Source organism: Perna viridis, chromosome 8 (assembly GCF_037379345.1).
Source record: "Perna viridis isolate PV_CMFRI_1.1 ecotype Kerala chromosome 8, ASM3737934v1, whole genome shotgun sequence".
Taxonomy (NCBI): Eukaryota; Metazoa; Mollusca; class Bivalvia; order Mytilida; family Mytilidae; genus Perna; species Perna viridis.
The window spans coordinates 37,142,021-37,164,537 of NC_142452.1; the positions used below are offsets into that span (position 1 = coordinate 37,142,021).

At 32.4% G+C, this 22,517-nt stretch overlaps 1 protein-coding gene across 3 annotated transcripts in view; it reads left to right on the forward strand.

The window, feature by feature from the left end:
* The window catches only part of LOC148610377 (uncharacterized), a 73,832-nt gene extending 59,097 nt beyond the window's left edge, over window positions 1-14,735 (forward strand). For 2 of the 3 annotated variants that reach the window (XM_088542935.1, XM_088542937.1), the window contains exons 13-20: window positions 1,605-1,676; window positions 2,750-2,927; window positions 6,019-6,115; window positions 6,518-6,676; window positions 8,038-8,265; window positions 8,945-9,124; window positions 10,350-10,475; window positions 13,077-14,735. In XM_088542935.1, the coding sequence (XP_088399061.1) occupies window positions 1,605-1,676; window positions 2,750-2,927; window positions 6,019-6,115; window positions 6,518-6,676; window positions 8,038-8,265; window positions 8,945-9,124; window positions 10,350-10,475; window positions 13,077-14,689 (2,653 nt within the window). In that variant the 3' untranslated portion in view covers window positions 14,690-14,735. The remainder of the gene's footprint in view (window positions 1-1,604; window positions 1,677-2,749; window positions 2,928-6,018; window positions 6,116-6,517; window positions 6,677-8,037; window positions 8,266-8,944; window positions 9,125-10,349; window positions 10,476-13,076) is intronic. The other variant, XM_088542936.1, reaches the window with a different exon arrangement.
* Window positions 14,736-22,517: the final 7,782 nt, after the last annotated feature.

Consider the following 22,517-nt stretch of genomic DNA (forward strand, 5'->3'; position numbering starts at 1 on the left):
AAGACCGGTTTCCAGATTATTCTGGGTTCGGTTTAGACAAGTTTCACTGTATGTAACACGGTTGACAAATCGGGCAATATGGTACAGAATACGCCCACACGTAATTTGTACAACTGCATGTACACTTTATTTATTTTCAAGCTCCACGCATCGGCAGACGTTCATTTACCTCTCTTACTAACCGCTTCCTTACAAGACTTTCGTATTTCTCGGACAGTATACAAATCAAACGACGTTGGACATTCGGATTAAGTCGTTTAAGATCCTTCCCCTTTCCCCGACTTTGCAAGATTCTTGCATTTTCCGAAAAGGTTGGCTGTAGCGTGTAAGAGTAAATTTCGAACGTCAAACGCTGTTCGGTGCATGGTTTATAATGTGATTGACAAGAAGAACACGGTTCCGTTATTTCAGGTTTCATGTTAATTTTTTTAAATCAGAGTAAAGTGATAATGCAAGAATTTAACTTATTCTCCATAGAAATTATAAACAAAAAAGCAATTTGGCTCATCTCTTCTTGACACATTTGGCATTATTGAGTCTTTACAAGGACGCACATACATGACAATCAATAGACATTTTGATGGTTAAAGACTAATAAAATTTAGCTTACACTGAAAGTGACGGATATAAAAATTTACAATACAATGATGTTTGTTACAAACCTTTTTACCAAAAGTGAGTAAAAAGAAAAACTATCATTTTGAAATCCCACATTGCATATATGATAACTATCAAAACACGCTTCATAACTCAATTTTGTCCCAGGGAAAGTATTAATTTATTGTATTTATTAGTTTTGTTTTTTTATCTTAATAAAGACAATTAAAAAGTTGTCGCACATAGCAAACTGTGTACTTGTATGGTTTCTTTGAACGAAATGTCTGCTTCTTTTTACCTGCGTCACCAACATTTGAAATCAGATCTAGAGCACAAAGTCGCTCGATTCATTCGTGCGTCCGTTCGTCCGTCACACTTATGAATTACAAATTTATGTTATCTGTAAGATAAGAAGTATCAATTGAATTGCATTGAAGATGTGCACCTCCTATTATGGATATTATGATATCATTAATTAACATGTCCTAATTTTGAACATTGAAATTTCATCTTTATTATACGGTATTATTTTAGGAAATATGTAACCTACATTGTATGTTGTTTTTGTTTTTTGTTTTTGTTTTTTTTTTCGACGCAGTCGGTATAGTTTTGCTTTTTACATTTTGACCTTAAAGACGCTCTTTTATTGAGACGCAAGTCACATGATCGCAATTTTGTTTCCCGATTGGCCGAATACTGATAACTTCGAAAAAATTGTATCGAAAATTCCGTTACATATTTTATTTCCTGAATGAAATGTGGAAAATTATAAGTAAAACGCAAAATGTTACCACGTCGCTATCTTTTTTTTAAAGATAGTACTTATATAACCTGCTAAGTGCCTAATTGACGACATTGGAGATTGGCTGACAAATATTTGATAGTGAGGCAGATCCAGACAAGTATATGTCTTCTTAATAATAGATTTATGTACTCAAACTAGATGCTTTCCAACGAACAATAAATGCTTAACTATCAACCAATGACCTTTATCTCAACTATTTTAGGGACCTTTCACACAATCGCATAGCGAAAATAGGCAGTGAAGCATTTTCCTCATTGAAAAACCTAAATGATTTGTAAGTATAATATTTTTTAATGGTGTAATAATTCATGTTGTTAATGTGATCTGTTACGCAAAAACTTTAATAACAAATCGATAAAAATACGACTTCTTCATATGGGTTGTTGTAGTCTAATTATATATTTAAGTATGATTATATGTCATTAACGCGCCTTTAGGGACAATATGACATAACATTATACGTAGGTAATTTTGAGCTTCATAAGCATTTGGTTTTAATGTTGTTATTGATAGGTTGCTGATAGCAGTACGTGTACAGGATACATAATGTTCATTAGATTGGTATTTTTGTATTTGTACCACTGGATTGATGCCACTACTAGTAGAAAAAATGTCCTCGACGGTACTTTATATTTACCGACTAAGTAATCAAACTTTCGGTCCCGAAATTGGTGTCACATATACACAGGAATTTTCCGTAGGTCATTAAAATCTTAATTCGAAACCATTTAATTCTGGCATCAATTTAAAAAAAAGTCATAAGTGTTAAGTTGATCGTAAGTAGTGACATCATAACAGAAAATAACATTGTTACGTCATAACTTGTGATCAATTCCAAACGACTATTTTGTGAAATTGATGCCTGAGTCTTAAACATGAGGGCTTCAGTGTTGTAGCTCCTTTGTCATACTTGGTAGTACTCATTATAGTGCTTGGTTTGGATTCATATATTTTTTTTTATTATTTTCTTATTTTTTTTTTTATTTGAAAAAGGGGGGGGGGTTGTTTCTTGATTATAATTGAATCTTGAACTTCCTTGGTATTTGTTTCGTGGGTTACTGATGGAAGATTTCCTCTTGACACACACGTGTAGAACTTACTGAAATGTGCTATATTAACATATATAGGATTGGTTTTTCTTTTATTGTTTGTTTTTGTTTGTTTGTTTGTTTGTTTGTTTTTGTTTTTGTTTTCTTTGTACTTGAATGTTCATATGTGTAAAATTAAATTGGTCGCCCTGATATTCCTCGAACTGTTTAAGACAACGCCGAGGGTTGGGGTGAACAGTTGGCCAAAGTTTTTGAAGGGACGAAATCTTTAATCACATTATTTTTTTGTTAATTTCAGAAATCTTTCAGAAAATCGTTTCCCTCGGTTACCAATGGATGGTCTGCAGAATTTGCAACAGTTGAAAACATTTCACAATGACGAACTCCGTGATCCAATACCAGCTAAAAAACTTCCAAAAATCAAAACTCTTATTCTGTCCTATGCTTACCATTGCTGTGACTTTTTAACTCCTCAGGTAATTATAGTTGATTACAACACGTCATAGTTTTTATCTTTAAGGACAGTAGAATACGAATATCAAATGCAACGAAATGCCATACTTATTGTAATATTTAAGAAAATGGTATCGTAAGCACCTTATCCGTCCGGAAGTCCGTCGGTCCTTTACATTTTTCGTAACAGGTTTCTAAGCTTCTATTGGTGGTATTTCTTAAATATTTGGTATTTTGCTTTCACATGATGACTTGTCCTGTGTCCCTCCCCACTTTCCAATGTATTCTGTTTTTCTTCTTCTCCTTCATCTTCACGCGTAATAGAAGTTCCACCATAATATTTATGCCAAAGACAATTCATTATGGAACAAAAATTCCAATTGGAGTCTATTTTATGTATTGTATTTTCCAAATGCATAAACGAAGTACCGATGCATCAGAATAAGTATCACATAACATAAATTCCAGACGGGATTTTTGTCCGCGAAAATTTCATTCCTTGATAAACATACTATTTTGACGTATCATTATTCATGCGATCCAAAAATTCAATTAATTTGGTTTACTCACATATATATAAAGTAGTATTTCATGTTGCATATTTCAAAAGCAAACAGTTTACAATTATTTGGATTTCATTATAACAGGGAAATATTCGCAAATGCTTTTTCTCCTCTCCACTACTTTTCTCTTTGGTCTTGTAAAAGGATAAGTTTCATTACCTTCTGTTTGAGTATCTTCCTTAATTTTTGTTCTGAATGGTAAAAGTATTACATAAGATTTGTTCTGAATTATTAAAATATTATATAATATTTGTTTTGAATGATTAAAGTATTATATAATATTTGGTCTGAATGGTAAAAGTATTAGAGAGTAATTCTTCTGATGTTTCGTGCGGTAATAATGCATGATAATAAATGCACAAAAGGTGCAGTGTGAAAGTATTAAGTTATGTTCATTCCGAATAGTGATAATATTATATAGTATTCATTTGGTATGGTTAAAATATAATATCTTTATAATTAGTCACATTTAGTCACTTGTTTGCATGTAAACAAAATTGAAAAACAGTTTTTTTCATTGACATTTTGGTTTACATCACAATATAATTTGTTCACTTACCAATCATTTAAGAACATAAATATTTGTTTCATATTCATCAGCTTCCATCTTTATATACATGTATTGCGCATAATTATTATTAGGAACAAATATACGTTGACACTCTTGGCATGACGTAGTGTGCAACATTTCACTTATATTTACAAAATCTTGAAAGTTGTTTTTTTCCTAAAAAATGCCGACAAAGACTATTAAAAATACGTGATTAAAAAACAATCTGAGAGAAGCTTGAGGAAACACTTTTTTTTTGTTTGATGAATACTTAATACAGACATTCAATTCAAATATGTGGTAATACTCAATTAAATGTTAAGCTGTTGCAAACTATTAAGAGGCTGTCTATGAAAAAATCAGGCAGATGTTTTAGTATAAGTGGCACAGTGTAAATTTTAGCCCACTGAATTTGTTATTCCATTGTAAAGTATATTCCATATTCATATTAAAAAGTATAAAAATGCTTTTTCAATCGACAATGGATAGCTCAGAAAATGATTTTAAAGTTCCCTTACAAAGCAACCAACATTTGCTCAAACTTAAGAGTTATGTTCCCTTTTTAAACGAATTTCAATGCTGTGTGTGTGTAATTTATTTCTCTTTAGTCGATACAGTTAATAACAAAACAAACTTTGAGAAAAGATGCATTGTGGTATGAAATGGAAGATCATTTTTGAAATTAAATTGTTGCATGTGCCATCCACTGTCTGGTTTTACATGGACTATCTCTTCAGTCCTCACGACGAAAAACGCTATAGATATTTTTTTTTCAAATATTAAAACAATAATATCGAATTATTTGTCAACCCTTTTTCGTCTAACCCGCACGTGACATTTATGAGCAAACTGGCTGGTGTTTCTAGAAACAAAAAACACAAAAAAAGGACGTTTATCCTACCGGTGCATCTGGTCTATGCACCCGTTGTTTACTTTTGTTTCTTTTTGTGTGTCATTTTGGTTATTTCTTTGTCGCGTGTCTCTGTTTCCACCGTTTAGTCTTTATTCTTTGAATATATTCTTTTGATTTCCACCGTTAATAATTCCTCCGTTTCTTCATTCTTTTATAGCTAATCTGATCCAAAAGAAAGAGCACCGTTAAGCTTGGCCCTTTATCTCAGTTTTTTCTATATATATGATGTATTATCTATCGTTAAACAATCCTAGTTTTGGGGATTTGATACATCGCATCTACCCCAAAGAACTTGAGATAAATGATGCTACAGACACTGTAAAGTCAGGCTCAAATCTTGACCTACACTTAGTGATCGATGGTAAAGGAAAAATATTGACCAAACTTTACGATAAACGTGATGTCTTTTCATTCAGAATTGTCAACTTTCCTTTCATCTGTGGCAACATCTCTTCAACACCTGCGTATGGAGTTTACATATCACAACTCATACGTTATGCCAAAGTTTGCCGTAACTACGCAACTTGAATTCTTATAATTAGGTTTCTGAAACAGGGTGTTGTTGCTTCAAGGTTGAAGTCATTACTTCAGAAGTTTTATAGTCGTTATCATGAAATCGTGGATTGTTACGGTGTATCATTTTTATGAGCAACTCGGCGTGTGTTTCTAGAAAAGCAGAGGATGCTTAATCTACCGGTGCATCTGGCCCATGCTCCTTGTGGATTCCGAGTTGCTCATTATTTTGTTACTTAGTAGGTATTAATTTGATTATGTTATGCTCTTTGTTGTGTTTTTCTGTTTTCCATTTCTGGTCTTTGTCCTTGTATTACTTTCTTTTGATTTCGGCTAGAACCTTTATTTCTTATATTACTTATTTACGATGTGATTGTATGTATTTATTTCCGCAACTCGTTCTTAAGGATACCTGAAAACATTGAGACAACCCTGCCTTGACAACACTCTTAATAAACTCTTCTCCAAATTGATATTGCATAACCCTAAAAAATGGTAGTGATGTTATTATTAAGAGATAATTACATTGTCAGAAAATACTATTCCTATGAAATATATATTTTATTCTTAAATAGGGAACAGGTGAATTGAAACTTCAAGAAGATACAAGCTGGCTCGGGCCCAATATAACTGATCACAATATTGGTAAGAACCGTTCGAACAACCCTTTTGGTGAGTAACCATGACGTCAGTGGATGTTCACTTTAGTTCACTTTAGCAACAACCGAATAAAAAACCAAGACTTGTTATGTTATCAGTGACTGTCTCTGAACAAAAAATAAAATTGAACATGGTGTTTTTTTGACATGAATGAATCACCTCCTGTCTGATTTTCATAAAGACTGATACTTAACTATTTGTTGTTGATGTGCATTCGATTAACTTTGTTCATTTGTCACAATACAGTGCTTTAAAAAAACACGTTCCTATAAGATTTATCATTTATTTAAAGCTTGAATTCAAGAACCGCTATACCGAAGAGCTTCGTTTGATAGAAGTTATTTTTTTTACACCAATTTTCTTTTGTTGTTGTTTTTTTTTCTCTTGGAATAAAAAAAATGTCTTAATTTGCAGACTATCCAGTTATACATTATAACTATAAACCATTGGAGTATTTGTCGCCCTCGGAGAAGACATACCAGTTCCCGGATGTAGATTTTATTCTTCCCGATAATGACTATGCAGAGGAAGAAATATCTGTTAGGTCCCCAATACATTGTGAACCACTCCCTGGTATGTATACAGTCTATGGCCTTGAGACTTTCAAAAATATCTTACACAAAACGTTTAATACGCCCCGTTAAAGCTTCCACAATCAACTGGGTTCTGTATACGTAGTGCCAAAAAGGCATCAATATTCGGTTAGTACCTTCAGATTCAAGAGTTTTAAAATAGCATAATGACAGTTTCTTTGCTGTGTATGTCTGTTTCCCATGTCCGATCTTTGTCCCTGGATTACATCCTTTTGATTACCGCTATGACCTTGGTTCCCTTGATTACTCTTTCGTTTACCTATACTTTGTCAATTGAAAACCAAACCAGCCTCGGAAAATATTTTCGCTAGCTTCGATGATTAAATACAAATAGAATCAAAGTTTTTTCTAAGATAGGGATGACTAAAACAGTCAACAACATTGCGCCGAAAAGGAACATTCGAAATAAAAAGGAATCAAAACGAAATTAAATCAAACAAAGCAAAACATATCGAAACAGTGTAAAAGAAAATGAAATGAAAGAATAGAAAGTTTAAAGACGTTTCGAAGTTTATAGGTGCCATAATGTTTACCTATGCCGGACCTGTTCGGTCCAGATATTTTGTACCATAACAATTTGGAGCTTGTATTAGGGCAGTTTAAACGTACATCATTTTAACAATGTTGAAATGTTATAAGAAAAAGAAACTAGGCTTACAATATGTAATATAGCACGAATTTATGTTTCTGCGGGGGCGTTTCAGGTTCATATGTCTCATCTTATTAATACAAAAATTAATTAGAAAGAGTGAAGGAACAAACTATGCCCACAAGTGCCGAACAACGCCTACTTGATCAAGCATGAGTTTAATCTTTAAGCGTTTTTATAGCGAGTAATTATTGCATGGTTATTTGCGAAAACCAATGGATTTTCTTTATAATTTATTTTTATTTTCAAACTTTAATATATTTTTTTGTGATCGGGAAGATCAGTCGATTTATCACTGATATCTTGATAATTGTATTGCAGTCTATTGAAGTTAATTACTCTCTTGATTTCAATATATTTTTTCATAAAGAGTATTTTGTGCTGTCTAAAATCTAATTGTGGTGATTTTAAAAAATAGCTTTCTTTTACTTATGATGTTTTGACTTAATGTCCATGTAATGTTTTCTATTTAATCACATTTATCACGATTTCCCTTGCGTTTGAAACGTGACCACAGTCTATATGCTTAATCCTATTGCATTGTATCGTATTGTATTATATACAACAAGATCACCGAGTACTAGAATAATGTACAAACTGTGATTCACTTTCTTTATCACTATAAACCCAATGAATATGAAAGCATGCTTTAAGTTAAGAAGAATATCTATAATTCTCTATTTTGTTATTAGGCCCATTTTTGCCTTGCAACGATTTGTTTGGCTGGTGGACATTACGTTGTGGTATTTGGATAGTGTTCATGCTCGCTATATTTGGAAATGGTACAGTTCTGTTCGTATCAATTAGTGGACGGTCCACAATGAGCGTTCCACGCTTCTTGATTTGTAATCTGGCCCTGGCGGATTTTTGTATGGGAGTATATTTAGGAATATTGGCTATCGTTGATGCATCTACACTAGGTATGGTCATATCAAAATTTGAAAATCTTTAAAAATGAAAATAAATTTATAATACATAATAAAAATCACAGCATAGAAGTTGGTTAAATTACTAGTTGTATTATTTTTTTAAACAGAGGTGTAGTCAACAAAACCATAGCTATAGGTCAAATCATTAATCAGCGTAGTAAAATTAGAAAAAAAAAACACTTTAATACAAATTATAGAGTATTTCCATGATCGTTAAAATGTCACTTCAATTCTATTCTAGTTTTATTTGTTGTTGAATATCTTTTCGAAAAGTGATAAAATTAAAACGTTGATCGAATGTCAACCCTATGAAAAATACAACACCCCTTAAATGAAAAGGCACAAGATTGTTCCGATAAACGCGCAATGGATGGACGTTTTAAAAATAAAATAGCTATAAAAAAAAGTCTTATTCTCAGCGCAAACAACACTTGTTATATAAGAAAGATACGATCATACTTGAAATTCATGAGGATGAAACTTCAATCCGATTAAGTATTAGATAAACTTATACTGATGCATAAACCTAAAATAGTTATCATTATAATGGACAAATAGGTAGTAGTGTCCATATATCGGTTATACGATTGAAAAAGAAATCCAAATATCTTCTGCTACGTATATATTAAACGTCAATACAGTTTACATGGAATACTATTTGTTTCATCAGGTGAATTCAAAAACTACGCTACACAATGGCAATCTAGTGTGGGTTGTTTGGTAGCCGGGTTTTTGGGTGTTGTGTCCAGTGAACTGAGTGTTTTTACACTTATGATCATAACAGTTGAACGACATTATGCTATTGCTAATGCCATGCATTTTGATAAAAGAATTTCTCTACGAAAAGCAGGTAAGTTGTTGTATTATCTAATTAAATCATCCGTAATTTCTTGCAAGATAACCATTACAAACTTCTTCGATATAAATTTTGTCGTCTTTTAGGCTGAAAGATGTACAAAAAATATTAAATTTTCCTATGTTGGCGGATGCTTAGTAGTGTACTAAGTACATTAGCAAGTAATGTGCACAAAGTACATAAGTAAGTATTGATTTTTTTGCGTTCTTAAATAGACCGCTTAAAGACGCCAAAATTAGCATCAAGCGAAAATTACCAGCTATACAGAATGTTTTACCTTCCGTAATGTAAAAATGTATCTTTACAGGAAATATCAGTCAAAGTTATGGTAACAATAAAGTTTCGTAGGAAATATTACTTGACACTAACTGAATTTCACATGCCAAATCTGTATCATATGTCATATCAATCAGTAACTCGAATATCACTCAAGAGCCAACGGCCGGAGAGGGTGATATATACTGAGTATTAGATGCCAAAATCAGTGCCACATGTCGTATCAACACACACAACTGCAATATTACCCAAGGGCTTCCGCCCCGCGGTAATATAGGACGAGAGTTGATACTTCATGCAATACAGACTTTGACATATCGTGTTCACTTATCATATATTTTGAATATACTTAGTGTGTTTTGTATAGGGTGAGATATAGGTCTAGGCGTGTGATATAGGCCTAGGGTTGTGATATAGTGTATGCGATATCGGGTAAACGGTATCAGGTTTTAGAAATCTCTTATAAAGCATAAAAATGTATATTTTATTTGAAATATATAAGGTATGCGATATTGGTTATACGACATAGGTATAGGGTTATGACATAGGGTATTTGATTTAGGCCACGAACAACGTATAATTTGATCTAAACAGGTAATAATACGGCATTTGATAAAAACGTTGACATGTGAATTATATCATACATTTTAACAATATTTCAAGTGTGATTTGTTTAGGAGTGTGATTTAGGGTACCCATATGATATAAGTTATGTGATATAGGGTGAAGGATATAAGGTTTAAACTATCCTTTATAATGCATTAACGATAAACGTATATATAAATCTAAATATAGATGTAACGAAAAAAACCTATACATATGCATTCATTGACAAATTGCGAATTGAGTTATTACGAATGGTACTTTAAAATGACAACAGTGCAAAGAAAACGTGTCGTCTTCATCAAATGTATCTAACTTAGCATTATTCGTATTTGTTTAGGAATTGTACTTACTGTTGGATGGACCCTTTGTATTGGACTTGCCACGCTTCCTCTTTTCGATATTAGCGATTACAGGAAATTTGCGATTTGTCTTCCATTTGAAATTAGCGACCGAGCTTCATTAGGTATGTAAATTTAATAAAATGAACAATTTAATATTAAAAAATTATCTACTAGTCTATATCATTTTAGGGCAATACCAATGGTAAAATGATTCATGGCGTAGAAAACTTACACAAAAACGATGTCTTTTCAGTCTAAATATGCTATAAATTCACATAACGATAATCATTGTGGCATTCAGGTTTGCACATTTAGGAAATCATACATTCATCTCCCACGAAATCCAACAAAATGAAACAAAATCAAGAACGGTAACTCTTGCAAAATGCCAATTTCATGTACAATATATTTAATTAATACCTCAAAAGCCCAAGAACCAAATGAAAAACATGACTCTTTATTTCACCAGTAACTGTTTCTTAACAAGAAACAAAACTGAAATTTGGTTGGTTTTTTGACATGCATGAATCACCTGTCTGATTTTTATAAAGACTGTTGCCTATATATGTATTAGAAAAATTCCACTTGGTAACATAGTGTAGTTTTAATCATCAAATTGAAAAGATGATAACAAATGTTTTATTGACAAATGTATGCATTGTTACCACAATTGTATTAGTTTACTTGCACATATGTAGTCATGTAAAACTGTCTGAAATCAATAATGTTTTATCATGTGTTTGTTGATTAAAAAAAAACAAAAAAAATGTTAACTTCATACATTTGTTCCTGAGATGAAATATATATATAGACTGTAAGCTTACTAATTTTTGGGTTTACTTATTTTCGTGGATTATGTTAGTAAAGTGTAAGTATTTGTATGAATCAGGCAAAATCAGAAACATGCATGTCAAGAACCCACCGATCAGACAATATAATTTCACTACAGAATGCTGTCTCTATTTAAAAAGACCATTATTTGATTTCTGCATCACTGAAATACTGAGAAATATTATTATAGAATGATAGAAAAATGAGGTTTTTGAGAGAAATATCTACCATTGAGATGTTAATTTTCAGTGCATTTCAATGAAAGTATAACTCAATGCATTAACATTATATGAATTATCTTGTCTTTTTTACTTGATTCTGAGTGTGTAAATAGTCAAATCAAACTTTCAGAATAGTGGGTTTTCCATGCCATGTTTCACTCACTGTCTGCTTCTTACAGAGACTGACACTTAATCATATATTAAAGTATTGTTTTCCTAAATTGAGAAATTGTTAGCCGTTTAAAATGTTAAAAAACTAATTTGACAGGTACATTTTTATCCACTTTCGTGTGAATAGGGATCATTGTAACAATGTTCAGGTTATTTTCGAAACACGATTTGCGTTTAATATACCTATAGTGTATTTTTTTTATTCCCAACACTATGCTTCGTAGGCGATATCATGATTATCATGGTATGGAAACGATTCATTGCTTTCACAAGAGTTTTCCAAACCTAATATTTTAGGTGCATATTATAACCATGTAGCATAAAAACTGCACAAAATAAGCATCAGCATTCTATCGACAGCATTAATAATGCCTACATGCATTCATTATGATAAAATTTGATATATTTGCCAAATGCAATAAAATGTCGGTCTTTATAGAAATCAATTTTTCATTAGTAAATGCACTTGATAGAAATTGGCATTATTGGTTGTTTTATCCAGATTGTATTCAGTGATTATTCTATATCGGGCGCGACTGAGTTATAAATTAGAGACAATCTAGCTGTATATTGAAAGTTCAAAATAGAATAATATTTATATTTATTCCGAATTTTCCATTTGTATTTTTATATGAATCCGCACAGTGATTATGTCATCATGAAAAGTTTTCAAGTACAAAGGATAGGTTCTAGTATTTCTGGTAGTAAGGTTTATTAAAATGGATTATAATGATTAATTGTTCATCATTTTGTAGCTAGACTTACTCAATAGCCAGCCGTATTAATCAACAAAATTCTTGCTTAGATTTTTAATTACTTAGCTGACACGAGTTTTGTAAACATGGCCAAATATTACGGTATAAATAGACGATTTTGTTTTCTTACTGTAAGTTACACTACAGTATTAACGCGCATTTAGACAAAATATAGAAGGCAATTCATTTTTGCAATGAATGTTGATAAAAGATTAAGATTAAATTGATGGGTAACACTGTTAAAACCTAAAAAGGATATTGATAATTAAGGGACCAAGGGAATTAAAAAAAATATATCAGGACGCAAACCGTAACCCGATCAAACAGATCTTGCGTATTGACACATTTGGACACAATATTCTTACTCCGAGCCAACCTGTCGTCACTCTAAAGCCCTAAATACCACATGCTTGGTATAGCAGCAGTTACTACCAGTTTAACAACTTTGACATTACTCGGCCGGGGATCAGACCCACGACCTATCGCACTCTAGATGAACACGCTACCTAATCTGAGACCAAGGCGTTGTTAGTTATAAATCCGTACTTGCTAGGTACATGGTAAACCAAAATCACATTCGAGCTGAACACAAGAAATAATCATTGTTTTTTTTAAATAAATGTTCCAAAATATGTATGTTTTTACTTTAACTTGAGTTGTATGATCTTAAAATATCACTTGGATATATATATCCTACTACATGTATTATCATTCATGTTCCTTATTTACATTTTGTCTTTTGTAGGGTTCGTGTGTTTCATCATGTTGTTCAATGCAACTTCTTTCCTTGTAATTGGTGGATGTTACGCTCGCATGTATATGAACATTATGAGGTCACATGCATGGAACTCAAGAGACTTTAGAGTTGCAAAGAGAATGGCTATTTTAGTTGTGACAGATTTTCTTTGTTGGGCTCCAATTATATTTTTCTCTGTTTCAGCCGCATTTGGATTCCCATTAATCGGTTTAAATGAAGCAAAGGTCTTGACAATATTTGTGCTGCCATTAAATAGCTGTGCAAACCCTTTTCTATATGCAATTTTTACCAAACAGTTTAAACGTGATTGTGTCAAGTTATGTAAACGTATTGAAGAGTCGTCTATTTCAAGAAGTTTTTCAAATTTTAACAGTTTGCGATTGTCGTTTGGTATAAATGGGACATGCCGTAATTCAGACCTTCAAAGTCCTTTCCACGAGAAAAGGGGGAGTAGCAGAAGTAACTCTGACAGTTACGACAGCAGTTCAGGTGCTCAGAACCAAAATAATGGTGAATCAGAAGATGCGCCTTTAACTTATAAATCATCTAATACAATTTCGAACAGAGTATATCGAGATTCAGATTTTGATAATGACCCAGTACTTAGAAAAGGAGCAGCACGATTTCCAACAAACAATAATTTTCCATTTTCTCAAAAAAAATGCAGATGTCAAAGATGCTACAGACAAAATACACTTTCAGTGGGTTCAAACGGTACAGACGCTGAAATAGTTATACACGCTGATAGAAATGGAGAGCGCTTTATTCCAAAAGAGGAAACGAGTCAACGCCGTTTAGAAGATGATATAGATCACGGGGAAGAAGAATGCTTGATTGATTCTCACAAAGAGTCTAATGAACTTTTACAAACTATGGACAAGCTTTGTGAAACTTGTAGACATATTCAGAACTCGACTTTTTGTAAACAGCATTGTGTTTATACATTCAATGATAAAACATTTGAACCAACAATGGACATGTGTTTAAACGAAGGAAGTGCTCATTCACACTCTTTGCCTTTAAGTCAGCTTTGTCAGGAGGAGTATAAACCCCAGCTTCCAAAACAGGGTCCTCCAAAAGACAAAATGAATCATATAAACGAGTGGCGGAAATCGTCACATTTGTCTTGCCTTTGGCGAAATTCATTAGACTTGGACTTTGGAATGCCGAAATACAAATCAAATAGTTTAGTAGAACTTGCGAGGACGCCAAACTCGTTTGAAAAATCACCATCAAAGCGTCGAAGTTTATCTTCGAAACATGAAGGATATGTACTGTGTAAAAATAATAAAGGGCGGTCTGATTTTGACAACGAAGAACTTTTTGAATACGAAGATAAGATAAAATCATTTCCTTATCAGATTCGAAGTACTCAATCGTGTATTACTACGCCGAACATTTTCACAAAATCTACAGATGAAGTGCCTAAGATCCAAAACATTTTTAATGATAGTCCGAACGATGATAGTGACGATGAGGACGTCGACGAAAGGGACATACTTTTGTCGAAATCATGTGATCGTGAAATAACCATTTCAAAACGAGACGTGTGTGACAAAGAAAGCGGATTTAGCTCCGGGAGTCAGTTGTTGAACTGTTGATGTACTGTTACGAAACGCTCATTTACATTAAAATTAATTAATTGTTGTTTTGTTATCTTAATATCTGCTTCTCAAGAATGTGTGTGTGTGTGTGTGTGTGTGTGTGTGTGTGTGTGTGTTACCATGATTAGTTAGAAATCACAGAAAAAAAAATCGTTTTTGTTTTTTTTTCGAATTGATTCTTTCTCAAATGATCATATTTTCAATGACCTGTTTTGCGTTTTTGTTTTGATTTGTTGTTTTGTTTTGTTTTGTTTATTTTGTTTTGTTTTCGTTTTTGATTTTGTGTTTGTTTTTGTTTCAAATTTTTTGGTAAATATTAAATTGCCTTTTACAGAGCTTATAAAGTTCGATTTTTATCTATTCAACGATCGTTAATTCTTTATCCGCACATGAGTGTACATATGTTTATAATACCAAATATGTTTTCTGATTAATTGTAAAACAAGCAATATTATTGTTGAATTGAAGGCAATTGCTCAGTTAATGTAACTCAGCTTTTATTTATTCTTCTTTATTGAAACGAAATGGGTATTTGCATTAGTATTCTCATTGGAGACCTCTTTTACTGCAAAACAAAAATTTTTAAAAAAATTAGCTTATTACTAAATGACTTTTCCGGCGTATGTTTGAAGTGTTGCGTCTTTAATTTACTTGATACCCATTTGATATGTTTTCGTATAGGTCTGCATCTTTATATATCTATGGCAATTCCTTTTATAAAAAGTTCAAATAAAATATTGTTTGCATTTCGATCGACAATCTAATTTAAAAAAAAAACATAGATGGAGTGTAAAACAAATTTGCATGGACATGTACAGTTGGATAGTAGCATTTACATGTAATTATAAATGAATCTTAAAAGGAACAACATGCTTTTTTTTTTGTAATTAACTAGAATTGAAATTGAAAGGGTTTTTAATGTATGCTTTACTCATTCAGGTAATCAAATAACAAATACGGATTTTTTTTTCGGCGGGGAGGGGGAATATTTGTACTTTCGGAAATTGTTTTTTCAGACTACATGATTTGAAATGTATGTTGGAGATGCCTTCCAATCCAGGTTGAATCTGGAATTTTGAAGAGAGTTCCGATGAAAAGAAGTTCGAAATCATTGTGAGAGTACCAATAATCTTGAGGAAATCGAAATAATGTAATCCAAGGACCAGACATGAAAAACAGACAAACACAATAAAATAACCAAATAAATACAAATTTGTACAAGGCCACAAAATTAAATGAGCGATTCGGACTCAACTAAATACTGGGAGTATGGACCAGGTGCACCGGTAAGGTAAGCTTTTTCTGCTTTTCTACAAATACCCACCAAGTCGCTCATAAAAAGTCAAACGAAAGAAGAATAAAAAACTATGACACGTTGAACAATTCGGTTCTCATGGTGCAGATGGATACAACTTAACTATCCTTGAGTTTATAATGACGACCATAAAACTTCTGTAGTGATGACTTAAATCTTGTTGCAACATAACCCTGTTCCAGAAGCCTAATCGTTAGAAGAGTAGCGCAGTACCGAAAGTCTTCTTAATTATGGCAAGCTTATGGCATAGCGTACTTTCAGATTAAATGCTCACATTAATTTCAATGAAATGGTTGTTATTATTTTGTTCTGGATTATGAACAAGTTTTTTTTTATCTTGAGAATATAAGGAGCAGTAGAAATGGTTAAACGGTATTAGCTTTAAGCCCGTAAGCTGAAATTGTTTGTATTCTTAAATTCTATAGCAAAGAGCGCTCATTCTACTACATCAGTGGTTGTGTACAAATAAAAATTAAGGCCTAAGAAAAACTTTCAGAATTATGTACAATTTTATATATTATAAACTTATTCACCCTATATTTTCGTAAAGATTTCCGTTGAAATAAAAAAAAATATTTAAAGTCATTTCTATGGATGGTGACAATGATTATAATAACAGAACAAACTGAACCTTATAAAAATCTAGATAGACATACACTTTCTTGTATAGTTCAATCACTGCGTGTATGATCATATCCAGGGTACTTAATTTTTTGCAGATTAGCAAGTAAAACACGGTAAATGTGGAAAATACACAGTCAACATGATTATAAATAACAATAAGATGTCATTAGAACATGTACAGAGTCATATAACATAAATTCCTCTGTACCAGGTAATATTGTGATATGATTGTTCATCGTTTGACTAAAAACTGCACGTGTTATATGAATTAGTACAAGTAATACAATACATTAATAGTTTTGTTTTGCTTTTAACAAACAATTCAAGAGTAATCAAGGGAACCAGTGTGATAGCGGTAATCAAAAGAATGTAATCCAGGGACAAAGACTAGACATGGAAAACAGACATACACAACAAAGAACATAAAGTAATTAAAAGCATACATACAAAGTAACAAAAGCAAATGAGCAACTCGGACTCCACTGATAACTGGGAGCATGGACTAGGTGCACCGGTAGGGTAAGCGTCCTCTGCATTTCTAGAAACACCTGTCGAGTGAATGAATAGTCATCACGTTTGTCGTAAGGTTTGGTCAATAATTTTTGTTTACCACCGATTTCTAAGTGTAGGTCAAGATATGAGGCTGCTTCACAGTGCCTGTAGTATCCTTTATCTCAAGTTCTATTGGGTAGATGTGATGTATCGAATCCCCGAAATTAGGATAATACGCCATCTATATAGCGGAAACTGAAATTGAAAGATCTAGCCAAACGATATTCTTTCTTTCTGATCAGATCAGCTATAAAGTCAGCTATAAAGTCAGCCTCATAAGAGTGAAGGAATATGTCAGCAAGTAAAGGAGCACAATTTGTTCCCATTCGAATGCCGACCATTTGTTGAAAATCACGTCCACCACACTGGACAAATATGTTGTCGATTAAAAATTCCAGCATTTTGTAAACATCTTGCTCTGTATATTTGGAAGGTGATTTGGAATTATTTCTTACAATGTATGAGGAATCTCTACCAAAAACTATATATTTGTATCTAGGTGTACCATCTTTTTTGGAAAAAAAAACAATGACGCATAATGTTTTTAAGTCGGGATTTTAACTGAATATGGGGAATAGAAGTATACAGTGTTGAAAAATTATAGGTTTTAATGCTATTATATTCAGATAATAGTCTTGAACTGATTGTCTCCAAAAGATCTTCCGAATTTTTCGAGTACATGCAAACGAAAATTATGCATCATTTCGTTTGGTAACTTTGTTTTTGTTTTCTTTTGTTGTGTCCATTTAGTGTTTGTTTGTTTGTTGTTGTTTTTTTTTGTTGTTTGTTTTTGTTTTTGTTTTTTGTTTTTTAGTTTGTTTCTTTTTTTCTTTTTTCTTTTTTGTTTTGTTTTATTTTTGTTAAATTGAATTTTCAAATGTACGAGTTTTTGTAATGTAATAATTTCCAATTTCTTACCTAATATTTGTTTTATCAACTTAAATTATATATTTCCTAATTCTTCAATCCTTAAACTGTTACATTCAATTATATTTAACACATTTTTCAAATCACAAATACGTTCTATACATCATTCCCCTATACCCCATTTCTTATTCCCATTTCCCCATATAAGTAGAATGGGAAGCTTTACCTATACCAGTACTGTAATATAATTCAAGGAACACAAATCAGGATTTAAGTATCTGTTTTATAACTGAAGTCACTTATCGTATTCATGATTGTACTATTTTATCAAACGTTACAGCCTGCCAGACATATAAAAATGTCAATACATTGTATCGTTAATCCAAAATAAGTTATAACGTCCTTCATATTCATTCATTTGAAATAATGTCTGCGTAAATACCACACTGTCATGTTTGTCAAATTGATACTCAATTAACCAATTCAAAATTGTTTTTATGAATGCATGGAACTCTTCCCGCTTTTGTGTTATTTTAACGAAATTAGCAAGCTTGGACAGGCTGACTGAGGCATTTCTTACCTTAACGGATGTGTCGTCCGTAAAAGGGTGCAAAAAGCTTTAGGGAGAACATGGCTTTCATCCATCAATAATCTTTTTCATTGAAATTTCCCCTCGTTCGTTACTGGTTGTCCAGTCACAACCAATTGTGCAGACTATTTCACCATTTTAGTTTCATCACGATGTAATTTATATATGGCAAGTGTGACCTGTAAAAGGACATTCTATTGGTACAGTACCTGAACCGATCCATGCAACAAACATTGCGATCTGTCATAGATCACCGATCAGTCGTCGATTCATCAAACCGATCCATTGAACCGATAATTGCATCACGTGACCAAAAAGCGGTTAATATATTTAAAGGATTTCGTTGTCTTCTTTGTCAATTGTACAAATATTTACATAATGCAATAGATTTAAGCATCAATTTGTTTTTTTTTATTTTACATTAGCTGTATTTTTAATAGATTATTCATCGTTTTACTTAACAAAAATGCGTTCAGATCGGTCACAGGTTATCGGTTATTGATCCGTCAGCGATCAATCAGTCAGCGGTCATTGACCCGTGAAATTGTTGATAATTGTTATTAAAGATTACAAACTGAAAAAGAAAAAGGAGCCTACAGACGGACTCTGTTTTGGGAAAGTGATACAGTTTTTTCGGGTTCGGTTAACAGGGTTTCAATGTATTTCAAAAGATTTAATGAGCTGTCATACTCAAAAAATCTAAATTAGATTATTCTTAAACAAGACATCATGAAGGTTGGTATTTGTCACCATGACCGATTTCCTCTAATTGTGTTCATATATGATAACGTAAATCAAAATATAAAATAAGGAAGCAATAAACTTCCGGTTCGTAATAAATATAGATATGTTCTCTATAAGTTGGAATCTAGACTTTAATTACTTTTTTTTAATTAACGAACGCATTTCCGCCTCTCATGCAAATCTGATTGATCGATTGTTGGTGTTTAACGCCAAAACAGCAATATTTCAGCTATATCCAGGCGACAGGCAAATCTGTATGAAAACCTTTGTACATTGAAAACTGTTTAAACCGAACTATGATAAAAACCTGTCTTAACCAGACAAAAAATCCTTTTATGTCAATACAATGTATTTCTTAATTGATAAACCGATCATATGTGGTTTAAGCAGGTTTTATCGTATGTATTAAGTACCAGTCCACATAAAATTCAGACACCGCCAATGGTAAAGTGATGCATGATGTAGAAAAAACAACAACAAAAAAAAACGATGCTTTTTCAATCTACATATGTTATACTTCATATAAATATACTTCTTTCTGCATTCAGATCTGTACTTTTCAGAAAATCCCATATTCATATCCACTAAAATCAATCAAAGGAAACCAAATCAAGAACGATAACTCTTTCAAAGTTCACATTTCACGTGCAAATCTATGTAATTTTCATCTCAAAAGCGTAATAACCAAATGATAAACCAAGAGTGGTTATTTGATCAGTAACTGTTTCTGAACAAGAAATAAAACTGAATCCAGTGAGTTTTTGACATGCATGAATCACCTCTAGTCTTATTTCAAAAAGACTGCTACTTAATAACTGTGTATGTATTGACAAACACCGGTAAAAAACAATGCCGAAGCATCAATACACATTTACCATTCAGATACATTAGAATCTAAAGACATGGCAAAAAGGGGAAACAATAGAAATTATTGGTCCATATATACATAGTTGGCAACAAAACTAAATACAATCACATATCAGTAGTAAATAAAACAAAAGAGCTAAAAAAATAGAACACTTTAAAGAGGTAGACCTAGGGTAACGGGCACAACTCTTTTTACAATTATTTGAACATTTGTATTCAGCATTTCATATCATTTTTATGTAGGCGTCAAAGTAACCGTTTCAACATGTTTAAATGAAAGTTTGATAGGATTTGTTGAAATTGAATATGATACAAACATATCACTGATTTCAAGAGTTATGTCCCTTATCCCTGTTCTACCTTCTTAAAATATATGAATATGAAATAATAGGCATGTTCTGCTGCGATCAATGACCTTCACATTGAATGTGAGTTAAATCAGGAAACTATAAATTACTGGTGGTAGTCCTTGTAAAACCTGCAATCTAACTGAAAATATCTTGTCTTCTCTATAGTTTTGTTAATCCAATAACAAAAAAACATATGTAATTAGTATCATGCATATGCACATTAAAATGTGCAAAACATAAGTTAAAAAGCTAATAAACTAGTAGGGATAGACAGGAAATAATATTAGGCAGGTTTTACCAGTAAAAGAATAAAGTTTTGGCTAGAGTGGCCTTATCGATGACGATTCAAGTTCTAAAAGACTTTGGACGACTTGTCTGTGGGCCGAATGATTTTGTGTTTATTTCATCTGAATGATTCCATTCGTTTAAACTAGTCTATAGTTAATATATTTTTAAATTTAACTGAATTTATCACTTTTACCAAGGTCTACTTTTTCAAATCATTAAGAAATATTAAATGACTTCAATTATGGCATATCTTTTTTTTCATGTATCATTTAACAACACCCTATCTCCTTTACTCCACATCATGTATCATTTAACAACACCCTATCTCCTTTACTCCACATCATGTTTCATTTAACAACACCCTATCTCCTTTACTCCACATCATGTATCATTTAACAACACCCTATCTCCTTTACTCCACATCATGTATCATTTAACAACACCCTATCTCCTTTACTCCACATCATGTTTCATTTAACAACACCCTATCTCCTTTACTCCACATCATGTATCATTTAACAACACCCTATCTCCTTTACTCCACATCATTTAACAACACCCTATCTCCTTTACTCCACATCATGTATCATTTAACAACACCCTATCTCCTTTACTCCACATCATGTTTCATTTAACAACACCATATCTCCTTTACTCCACATCATGTATCATTTAACAACACCCTATCTCCTTTACTCCACATCATTTAACAACACCCTATCTCCTTTACTCCACATCATATATCATTTAATAACACCCTATCTCCTTTACTCCACATCATATATCATTTAATAACACCCTATCTCCTTTACTCCACATCATATATCATTTAACAACACCCTATCTCCTTTACTCCACATCACGTATCATTTAATAACACCCTATCTCCTTGACTCCACATCATGTTTCATTTAACAACACCATATCTCCTTTACTCCACATCATGTATCATTTAACAACACCCTATCTCCTTTACTCCACATCATGTTTCATTTAACAACACCATATCTCCTTTACTCCACATCATGTATCATTTAACAACACCCTATCTCCTTTACTCCACATCATGTTTCATTTAACAACACCCTATCTCCTTTACTCCACATCATGTTTCATTTAACAACACCATATCTCCTTTACTCCACATCATGTTTCATTTAACAACACCATATCTCCTTTACTCCACATCATGTATCATTTAACAACACCCTATCTCCTTTACTCCACATCATGTTTCATTTAACAACACCCTATCTCCTTTACTCCACATCATGTTTCATTTAACAACACCCTATCTCCTTTACTCCACATCATGTTTCATTTAACAACACCCTATCTCCTTTACTCCACATCATGTATCATTTAACAACACCCTATCTCCTTTACTCCACATCATGTGCCTTAAATAGGACCATGACAAATTTGTCATTTTTTTTCTCTGGTACATTTTACCTCGTAGCAGTAAATGTAAATTAGATCATCTGATATTGATATAAGGTTTATTTGAATTTTTTTTTTCAGCCTATTACGTAATTTTAACTGACATATTAATTTTACTTCAATTATAGCATAGCTCTACTTTTGACAATATTTCATACATCTTTAAAGATCTTGATATTATTTCCAGAC